We start from the raw sequence: 10,976 nt of genomic DNA, 5'->3' as shown, positions 1-10,976 counted from the left end.
TTAATACTTATTATATTTTTTATATCAAATGTAGTAAAATGAAAAGAGATGAGAGTCAAACACATAATTCCAAATTCGATTGATACATTGAAAATTTAGGTTCGTACCTAGTATAAAAAAAAAATTGTAATAGGATAATTTATGAATTTCAATACCAAATTGCGGTTGCTCTAAACAAAGTAATGAGATCCAGTCCACACTCAACATTAGAGACTTTTTTTTTTATACACTTAATTTTCTGCCTTTAAGACATACAAAAATATGGTTCGGAATTTTAGTGCTGTTCCTCAAACTCAAACTAAAAAAAAAAAAAAATCTCATTTTATGTTCTCACTTCTCTCAGTAACTGAACTGTGCTCTTCTCTTAATTGAAGGGAACACACAGTGCCTCATATTTCAAAGTGAAAAACCCTTGTTCTTGTTGTTGTCCTTATCATTGTCCCTGTCTCTGTCTCTGTCCCCATCTCTTCTTCTGGTTCTCTCTTCCAACTCATTATAGTTCCATTTTGCCTACTCTTTCTATTTTGTAGTACTTCCTCTTCTACTATCTTCAACCTTGCAAAAAAGCTAGCTATTTTAGTTCAGTTTAGTTCAAAAGCTCAAACATTTCTACATAAATAGGAACCAAAAATTACACATTTATGATATATTACAACAATTTCAAGTTTTTGCAGACAGGACAAGGTTTAAAGCCCCTTCTGTAACACAAACCTAAGACAAATAGATTCAGAAGAAGCATTTTTCAAGTGACCAACCAACCAAGCATGATTCCTTCTCATGGCCTCATCATCTCTCTCATTTTTGTTTCCATCATGGCTAATGAAGCAACCTTAATCCATGTGAGTTTTCCTTACTCTCTCTCTCTCTCTCCATAAACATCCAATTTTGCTTCTTTTTTTTACCCCTTTGTTTTTTGTAACTGTGTTTATGGATCTAGATGCATTTTTCTTTTGTTCCTAGTGAAAATTCTCATCTGGGTAGTACTGAATTCTGAAAAAGTTTGGTTTTTTTACCATGTGGGTTTTGCTAAATTTTGAAAAAGTTTGGTTTTTTATGATTAGGAGGCAAATGGGTCATATCCCATGGTACCTTTGATGGAAGAAGGGAAGAAGAGTGGGTTGATGATGATGATGAATGAGAGCAGAAGGAAGCTTGGAAGCTTCCAGATATGTGCTCTCTGCACCTGCTGTGGTGGTCCAAGAGGAGTGTGCTTGCCCTCTCCTTGTTGCTATGCCATCAATTGCAACATTCCAAACAAGCCCTATGGATTCTGTTCATTCACTCCCAGGACCTGTAATTGCTTTGGATGCCATCTTTAAAATTCCATCCCCCCCTTTATCATTATAATTCTTATTTATAATAATTTGAAAATTGTGAAGGGTTTGTCTCTTTAATTAATTCTGTTTCAACTGTGAATGGGAAGAGAAGTGGAGAATATCTGTCCTTGATTTGTTTTTTTAATCAATTAATTATCATTAGTATTATGAATATTTTTTTTTCTTAAGCTGTTACTGGGATTTTTTAGGGGGAGGGGGTCATGGAAACAGCACATTGTCTTATTGTCAGAATTTAGCATTATTTATATGATTATATATTATATTGAAGTACATAGTGAATCAGGAAGGATTGCCCTTCAAGTGGAGATATTGGGGTTGATGATAAGTTTTAACTTTATGAATGAATATAGTAATGCAATTGCTCAGTGGGCATGTCTTTTGGCTAAGACTTGCAAGTTGAGAAGAAGAAGGAACTTTGGGGTTTCTTGCTTTATAAATTATTTCATTTGTTTATGCTAGTAGGCTGCAAAATTGTAAGGATTTGTTTATTCAATGTTATTATATGTGAGATTTATGTCTAGTAATGTTTTGCTGCTTCAATTTCACTCTCTCTTGATTGTACTTTGTAGCATATAATATTATTGTGACATACTAAATAAATGTCTTATCTTGATAACTATGAGTGTATACATTGCTTGTTTTCAAATCAAGTGCAACAAAAGGAAAGTTGTAACCAACATTGTAATAACCAAAGTGAATTAGTAGAAGAGGGAACCCTATTGATGATTTGAGTGGTCCCAAAGAAATTGATATATAAGGGGTAGTCCCTTAGATGGGAGGGCATATGGTTAGCTATTTTTTGCTCTTATCTTAGATAGGGTAGAGGAGAGGGACTAAAGAGTGCTATAATTTTGGCTGAAAAAGCCCTTCTTGGTTGATGTGTGTTTAATTGGTGATGGTTGAAGATATAGATGCCAAATGATTTAAATGCATATTGGTGTATCCAACTGTATATAAGTATTAAGCTAGGTGGGTGGTTGGGGTTGGACTAGGGGCAATTAAACCCCCTTAGCCTTTAGCTACAAAAGCTTCCTGCATTTTATCAACTTGTTGCTTTAATCAACTTTTTCTTTTTATATATATGGAAGCATTTCAAGTATTATATGAATACTGGTGTTTCAGTGATTTTAGTCCTTGATTTCAGTTATAAAGATAGTGAAATTTACATACAATGGAAGTTCAAATTTAACAGTGATGAACTCTTAATTTTATCACTTTACTAATATTCTCACTAGAGGATCTAAATTCTTTTGGAATACTTAAACCAAGTATTTATTAGTAATAGTGAAGTTTGAGGATGAGGCTAATGGCTGCTATTATGTTAGTGAAGGATTTGGTTTTGCATATGAATGTGGTGTCTTGAGAATAGTGTTTTGGGAATCTTTCTGACCTCATTTTGCAACATCCCATGTGCTGTTCAAATCATAATTTAAGTGATTAAATTATGATGGGTTTTTGCCTTAATTTTCTGTGCTCATTATTTGGTTAGTTCATGTGTAATTGTGTTGTTCTCTAGCAAATACAAGTTAAACTATTTTACTTCACCATATTGGTATTTTCTATTTTGTTTCAACAAAAAAAAAAAAAAAAAAATTAATTGATGAACTATTTTTGTTGAATCTTAAAAGACCACAACTGTATTAGGTTTGGGGGTAGAGCTGCATACAACTGTATATTTTGATAAGAATTAAATGAGCTTATCCAATAATGTACTTTTTTCAAAGTCAAAGGTTTATCATCTTCAGTATTATTCTACCTACAATTGTACACCAGAAATAATAAGTAAAAAGAGTTAAATTACTCTCACTATTTTTATTATCTGACTCAAGTTCTAATTTGAACTCTTTAATTGTTTAGAAATTCATTATTGAGTTCTTGCATAACATTTTTCAATTTAGTTCTTAAGAATTACTACAAATTCTTCTTTTAATATAATATTCTACATCATTCCATTAATTTTCTCCCTATATATTTTTTGGGGGTGATACATGTATATCGTCTCAAGATCATACACAAAGTGTGATCAAAGAAAATTTATGTATAAACAATTTTACAGTATATATAATATAGGATGCCAATGAGTTATAGTTCAAATGGTATAGTTTTTCTATACTCATATAAGAGATTGTGAGTTCGATTTTCCCTATTGTACAAGATGTCTCTGGTACGGGTTGAGAGATGGATCGAGAACTTGCGGGTTGAGGCAGATGCCGGATCACTTGTCTGGAGCAATGGGAGGTGGTACCTGCAAAGACACTCCGACGCTCAAGTCAGAATGGATCTAAGAGGTAGAAGGTGTGAGGAATGAATGAATACCTGGAGGGACCTGGGTCCTCTATTTATAGGTGATGGTAGTTATCTTATCTTATCTTGTTTGGCTAAGATAAGGGAGACGTTTGAATTCGAAAGTTGGTTAGGAACTCTAGAGGGCCGGTTTCGGGTATTCTAGAAGGGCGAAGCGGGTCGGACCCGGGTAACCAGGTTTGGGGACCATTCCGGGCGTAGGATCCGTGGGTCGAATCCGTAACAGTTGCCCCCGGAGCGAGAGAGTGAGGGTGCTTGGTCTCATCGCTGGAGAAACCTTTTTCTCGCCGTTTGTGGTTTGGCAAGGAGATCATTTATTTGGTTTTTCCAGTCGAGGTCGAGGATTTGGGGAGTTCCTGGCCGTTTCATGGTCAGACGAGGAGCACGTTGTTTGGGCGTCTCATCACATGCCGGGTTTGATGACCGTTCTGAAGAAGGGCCCGGAGATCGGGTCTGGAACAGTTGTCCCCGGAGCATGAGAGTATGCTTTCTTGGTCTCAATGCTAAGTCGTTGGGGAGTCTGATTCTCTGTAGTTTGGGAGACTGTGAGGGGCCTGAAAAGGGCGTGACATCATCCTGCATTTATTGGTAGGATGTTGGTCAGTCTGACTTTTCGCAAGTTGGAAGACCGTCAGCTCATGCTTGTTTTGTGTGGCCTTTTTTGGGTTGTTATTGTGAACTTATTTTAGGCCTCTTGGTAGGCCGATTTCAAGACTTTGTTTATTTAGCTTATTTGGATTTCCGTTTTGTTGGCTTTGCGGGTGATCGATTCACGAGTCACTATTTTTGTTATTTGGATATCTGTTTTATTGGTTTCGGGGTGATCGATTCCCGGGTAGCCGTTCACTTATTTGGATATCCGTGGGTAATCGATTCCCGTGTAGCCGTTTTCTTATTTGGATATCCGTTCTGTTATTCGGATATCCGTTCTGTTATTTGGATATCTGTTTTATTGGCTTCGGGATGATCGATTCCCGGGTAGCCGTTCACTTATTTGGATATCCGTGGGTAATCGATTCCCGTGTAGCCGTTTGGATATCCGTTTTGTTATTCGGATATCCATTTGTTGGCTTCTGAATGATCGATTCCCGGGTAGCCTTTTCACTTATTTGGATATCCATTTTATTATTTGGATATCCGTTTTGTTGGTCTCGGGGTAATCGATTCCCGTGTAGCCGTTTGGATATCCGTTTTGTTATTCGGATATCCGTTTGTTGGCTTCTGGGTGATCGATTCCCGGGTAGCCTTTTCACTTATTTGGATATCCGTTTTATTATTTGGATATCCGTTTTGTTGGCCTCGGGGTAATCGATTCCCGTGTAGCCGTTTGCTTATTTGGATATCCGTTTTGTTATTCGGATATCCGTTCTGTTATTTGGATATCTGTTTTATTGGCTCCGGGGTGATCGATTCCCGGGTAGCCGTTCACTTATTTGGATATCCGTTTTGTTATTCGGATATCCGTTTTGTTATTTGGATATCTGTTTTATTGGCTTCGGGGTGATCGATTCCCGGGTAGCCGTTCACTTATTTGGATATCCGTTTTGTTATTCGGATGTCCGTTTGTTGGCTTCTGGGTGATCGATTCCCGGGTAGCCTTTTCACTTATTTGGATATCCGTTTTATTATTTGGATATCCGTTTTGTTGGCCTCGGGGTAATCGATTCCCGTGTAGCCGTTTCGATATCCGTTTTGTTATTCGGATATCCGTTTGTTGGCTTCTGGGTGGTCGATTTCCGGGTAGCCTTTTCACTTATTTGGATATCCGTTTTGTTGGCCTCGGGGTAATCGATTCCCGTGTAGCCGTTTGCTTATTTGGATATCCGTTTTGTTATTCGGATATCCGTTCTTTTATTTGGATATCTGTTTTATTGGCTTCGGGGTGATCGATTCCCATGTAGCCGTTTACTTATTTGGATATCCGTTTTGTTATTCGGATATCCGTTCTTTTATTTGGATATCTGTTTTATTGGCTTCGGGGTGATCGATTCCCGGGTAGCCGTTCACTTATTTGGATATCCGTGGGTAATCGATTCCCATGTAGCCGTTTGGATATCCGTTTTGTTATTCGGATATCCGTTTGTTGGCGTCTGGGTGATCGATTCCCGGGTAGCCTTTTCACTTATTTGGATATCCGTTTTATTATTTGGATATCCGTTTTGTTGGCCTCGGGGTGATCGATTCCCGTGTAGCCGTTTACTTATTTGGATATCCGTTTTGTTGGCCTCGGGGTAATCGATTTCNAAGGGTAAAGAGATAGTCTTAAACGACCTCAATCTTGTTGCTTTGGAAGGATGTTTCTACATATAGTAGCACCGTAAGTTGGTGGAATTTCAGGATCTTGGAAGCTTGGTCCCGTCTAGTCTTTCGAGCATGTAGGCTCTTTTTTCGATTACCGTCCTAATTTGGTAGGGACCCTCCCAGTTGGGCGTGAGCATCCCTTCTCCGGGAGTGGGTGGATCGATATCGTTTTGTCGTAAGACGAGGTCTCCTGGTCCAAAGTCTCATCGTACCGTGCTGCCATTGTACCTTAGACTTATTCTTTGTTTTAGGGCTAGCTCCCGTAGGTGTGCTATGCTCCTGACCTTGTTTGCAAGGTCCCACTCTGCCTCTTTGTCATTTTCTCGCACGGTTCTGCGCGGACTTTGGTCTTGGCGTGCATCGAGGTCGGCGAGGAAGATGCCTGCCGCATCTCGGGATCTCTTGCAGAGGGTCGAGCTAGTGTTCTCACACTCTACCGCGACTTTTCGGTCTCTGTGTATTGTGCCGATAGTGCCGTCATCGGCTTGGAACTTCATGAGTAAGAATTTGGTGAAGATGACCGCCGAGAGGTTGTTAATGGTCTTTCTCCCGAGGATGATGTTTGTAGGTGGTGGAGTTCTTGAGGATGACAAATTCGGAGAGGATGGTATTTCTTTGGTTCCCGGCTCCGATGGTGAGGGGAAGTGTGATGGTGCCGTCCGATTGAAGGAAGTTATCCCCGAGCCCTGTTACCCCATTATGGTGGGTTTGTAGGTTTTCGTTTCGGAGCCCAAGTTTGTCGAATGACCCCCCTGAAGAGGATGTTGGAATCTGCTCATGTGTCGAGTAGTATTCTTCTGACCCGCCCGGTTCCTATCTTTGCGGAGATAACGAAGGGGGCATCTTTCGCCGAGGTGCCATATTGGCAGTCCTCGGGGGAGAATGTTATCGCATTATTGGTGATGATTGTCGGGGTTTGGTTTCTGACTGCCAGGACCTTGAGGTTCTTTTTTAGTGCCGATTTCGACTTTTCCGCCTTATCCTTGCTTGTTATGACGTTGACGACTATGGTCGGGTCTGTTTCCGGACTTTCCCGAGGGGCTTGTCTTTGTATCCTTGGGTTACGTCCTTCCTTCTCTGGTGATCTGTCTCTTTCTATGCACTTCGACTCCCTGATGATCTTGGCGAACTCGGAGAGCTTGCCGTCTCGTATGGCTTGCTCCAGAGCGTCTTTTAAGTCAATGCAGTGCTGTGTTTTGTGCCCGTATCCTCGGTGGTAGTCACAATATAAATTCTTGTTGCCGCCCATTCTTTCTTTAAGTGGTCGGGCCTTCGGAAGGACGCCTCGGTCAGCTATTTGGTGGTAGATCTCGGTGATGGGAGCTAACAAGAGGGTGTAATTTGAGCATTTGTCGGTTTGGAATGTTCCTTTTGGTTTTCTCTTGGTGGGGTGTTTTGGCGAGGTGCCGTACTGCCGTTCTGCCGTTTATTGGCCGCTACGACTTGGCTCACCTCCTCATCGTTTATGTAATCCTTAGCGACGCTCTGAATCTTGTGCATAGTCCAGACTGGCTTCGCGGTGAGATACTTTCAGAAGTCCTCATTCATAAGTCCATTGGTCAGGCAGGGGCTCGCGACTGAGTCCGTGAGTCCGTCGACCTTCAGGTATTTTCTCGTAGATTCGTCTTTGTCTTTGGGTAATTCCGAGCAAGCTAATGGGGTGTTTAGCTTTGGTGATTTTGATAGTGAACTGGGCCATAAACTTTCTGGTGATATCGTGGAAGCTGGCTATGGACCCGTTTGGGAGGGCGTTGAACCATTTGATCGTAGGGCCGGCTAAGGTTATCGAGAAGGCCTTACACCGGATCATGTCGGCGGCTCCTTCCAGGTTCATCCTGGCCTCGAAGGCCGTTAGGTGTTCCTGGGGATCGTTGGTCCCGTCCTATTTCATGTCAGTGGGCTTGTTGAAGTCCTTTAGGAGTTTGGCTCTCAAAAATTTTTCTGTGAACGGGATGGCTTCCATTATCACGTGCATGTTTCCTGCTCGTTTGGCCTTCCGATGGTGCCGTCAGTCGTCTTCTCCGCGTCGGTGTTTTGGGTCTAGGAAAACGCTGCGATCGTGCTGTTTGCAGTGTTGTTGCTCAGGGGGCCTGATGTTCCTGGTATTGCGATGAGATTAGGTCCTGGAGGTTGCTTGGCTTGTATGCTCCGGGTGGTACCGTTCTTTGGGTGTGACTCGGCCTTTGAGGTTTTGCACCCTGAGGCACAACTCTTGGATTATCTGGACTGCCTTCTCTCCCAGGCCATCGGGTGGCCGGGCTTCAGTGGGAGGACGGTTGTCCTCTCTTGGTTGTTGCTGGGTTGGGGTTGGTTGGCGATGTGCCGCGTTTATTATCCTCCCGTGGGTGGGATGAGTGTTATCTTGGAGTTCGGGAGTTGGACTTTGTGGGTTTGAGTTGGGGTGTCGGGTGGAGGATTGCTCCTCGAGGTTCTCCGTCATGCCGCCACGATTTGGTTGTCCCCCGTATATGTGCAAGAACCTTAAGAACTTTCCTGATCTATTAACTCCTGAGAGGTCTGAGCTTGGCCACGATGGTAGCATTTAAGGAGGTCATTCATGATGAGCTTCCTTATGAATTTTCAGTAAGGTCCGAAGGGGGATCATGGCGACAGAGTTGTCACAGGTGAGGCGGCGGATGACAGAGGTTTGGAACCTAGTGTTGAAAGAGGTGACCTCGTGGGTTTGGAGGAAGAGCTTGAGGAGTTCAAAAGAAGAAGCAACCTCGGTGGGCATGGAGCCGAAGTAGAGGGAAAAGATGGGGCCATGGCGCTTGGAGAGACGGATGAGGGAGTGGTGAATGAGAGGGTCCAAGAGGTGGAGGTGTCCCACTAAAGGGAGGCGAGACTTTGGGCTCAGAGGATTTGGAATTTCACCATTGGAGTAGGGCGAGGGTGCATAAAGAGTGTTATCACTAAGAAGGTAATTGCAAGTAACATTGTTCCTTTGGGATTTCGCCGTTGGAATAGGGCGAAGGAGTGTTATCGCTGCAAAGGTGATATAAGTTAAGGAAACATTATTCCTTTGGGATTTCTCCGTTGAAGTAGGGCGAAAGGGTGCATAAACATGCAAAGGTGATGCAAGTTAAGAAAACATTATTCCTTTTTGCTCTCAGTTACATGCAAGAAATCTGAGTTTGATGATTGCTCTTCTGGGTTATCCGCCATGCCGCCACAACGTTGCAAAGTTCCCACAGACGGCGCCAATGTACAAGATGTCTCTGGTACGGGTTGAGAGATGGATCGAGAACTTGCGGGTTGAGGCAGATGCCGGATCACTTGCCTGGAGCAATAGGGGGTGGTACCTGCAAAGACACTCCGACGCTCAAGTCAGAATGGATCTAAGAGGTAGAAGGTGTGAGGAATGAATGAATACCTGGAGGGACCTGGGTCCTCTATTTATAGGTGATGGTAGTTATCTTATCTTATCTTGTTTGGCTAAGATAAGGGAGACGTTTGAATTCGAAAGTTGGTTAGGAGCTCTAGAGGGCCGGTTCCGGGCCTTCTAGAAGGGCGAAGCGGGTCGGACCCGGGTAACCAGATTCGGGGACCATTCCGGGCGTAGGATCCGTGGGTCGAATTCGTAACACCTATCTTTGGTATAATATATATATATGAGCATAGTTTTCTTATACTCACACAAGAGGTTGCAGGTTTGATTCTTCCTATCTTTAGTATATATATATATATATAGCAAATTATCCTAATAAACCAAAGGCATGCAAAAATTACAGTAATCATCCAAACAAAAATACGTTACATTATGCATGTTATGTTATGCATGTCTCTAATGGACATTTCTATATAAATCGATACAAGTATACTCGATTTAGTTATGTAAATATGTAAGTACTAAATCGAATCAGAATCAATCGAATTAGTATATACATATATAAATCGAAAGAGGTTGATTCGATTTACCCGTAAATGCAAAAATTACTCTTTATATTTGTAAATCGAAAATGCCTCATTCGATTTATATAATTATATGCATTAAAAATATGTACATAACCTATTTTTGTTTGGGTGATTATCATAATTTTTGCATGTCTTTAGTTTATTAGAGTGATTTGTCATATAATATATGATAAGATTTAACAATATCGTTTGATCTATATAATCAATTTTATTTAGTAGAATAAGTCTTTGTTATTGTTATGGTAGTCACATCATTCTTCATTATTTATTTTAAATATTTTGTATTTAAGTTCAATACTTGATAAGTTTTCTTTTCTATTCCTCGTTTCTGTTCCCCTTTTCTTTAAGCGAAGGTATAGAGAAAAGTGAAAACCTTCATACTATATATTCTAGTGAATTATTAGAGAATAAAATATACACTACCACTACATATTGGTTATATCCTGTGGATTGATATAGTGTATAGTGCACAAATGGCATGCAATAATGCACTTTACTTTGCTACTGTATGTTCATGCCATTTTAATTAATGCTTAGTCGATGGTGGGAAAATGCCTAAGTTTTACTCATTTTCGACGACCACGGTTTCTCTTTTCAGTTTTTCAGTTTTTCAGTTTTCACACTCATATCTTTGACTTATCACAAGTTTCTTTGTCTATGGGATTTAAATACTTATTACTTGGTACTTAGGGCTGATAATGGATAAGGTAGAGTAGGTAGAATTTAGATCCTATTTTAATCTTATTTGCAAGTTAAAAATTTTATTAAAATCTTATCCCTGATAGTTCTTCTAATATAACATGTAACATTTCATGCACCATGCCCATCACTTTTAATAAAAGGTTTATTTCTTATTTTAACCCTTCAAATAACTAATCTGATAATTGTTAGCAGGGCCAAACATGTCTAACCCATTATGTTTACCACTTTATATGCATGAGAGATGAATATTAGTAATAATAATAACAATCTCCCATGAATCATGATCAAAACTGTCAAAAGAATTTTACTATATCAATAATAAGATGTTAAGGACCATCGTCCTTTGTGTGTGTGTGTGTTTAATTGATGCTAGATACACAAATAAATATATATAATAATAAAAAAAATAAATCCCTT

At 40.5% G+C, this 10,976-nt stretch overlaps 2 protein-coding genes across 2 annotated transcripts in view; one reads left to right on the top strand and one right to left on the bottom strand.

Moving 5' to 3' along the window:
• LOC107635136 lies at positions 278-1,857 on the top strand. Its single transcript, XM_016338513.2, has 2 exons — positions 278-839; positions 1,062-1,857. The coding sequence occupies exons 1-2, from the start codon at positions 765-767 to the stop codon at positions 1,317-1,319; spliced, it is 333 nt and encodes a 110-aa protein (XP_016193999.1). The 5' UTR covers positions 278-764; the 3' UTR covers positions 1,320-1,857.
• Positions 8,494-10,976, bottom strand: part of LOC107637173 — a 7,358-nt gene continuing 4,875 nt past the window's right edge. The window contains exons 15-16 of the mRNA XM_016340612.2: positions 9,223-9,244; positions 8,494-8,927 (exon numbers count right to left, since the gene is read on the bottom strand). Coding sequence (XP_016196098.1) covers positions 8,494-8,927; positions 9,223-9,244 — 456 coding nt within the window. The remainder of the gene's footprint in view (positions 8,928-9,222; positions 9,245-10,976) is intronic.

The sequence above is a fragment of the Arachis ipaensis genome, chromosome B04 (assembly GCF_000816755.2).
Source record: "Arachis ipaensis cultivar K30076 chromosome B04, Araip1.1, whole genome shotgun sequence".
Classification (NCBI taxonomy): domain Eukaryota; kingdom Viridiplantae; phylum Streptophyta; class Magnoliopsida; order Fabales; family Fabaceae; genus Arachis; species Arachis ipaensis.
Note: the sequence above shows the minus strand (reverse complement) of the source record. Positions and strands in the feature narration are given on the sequence as shown.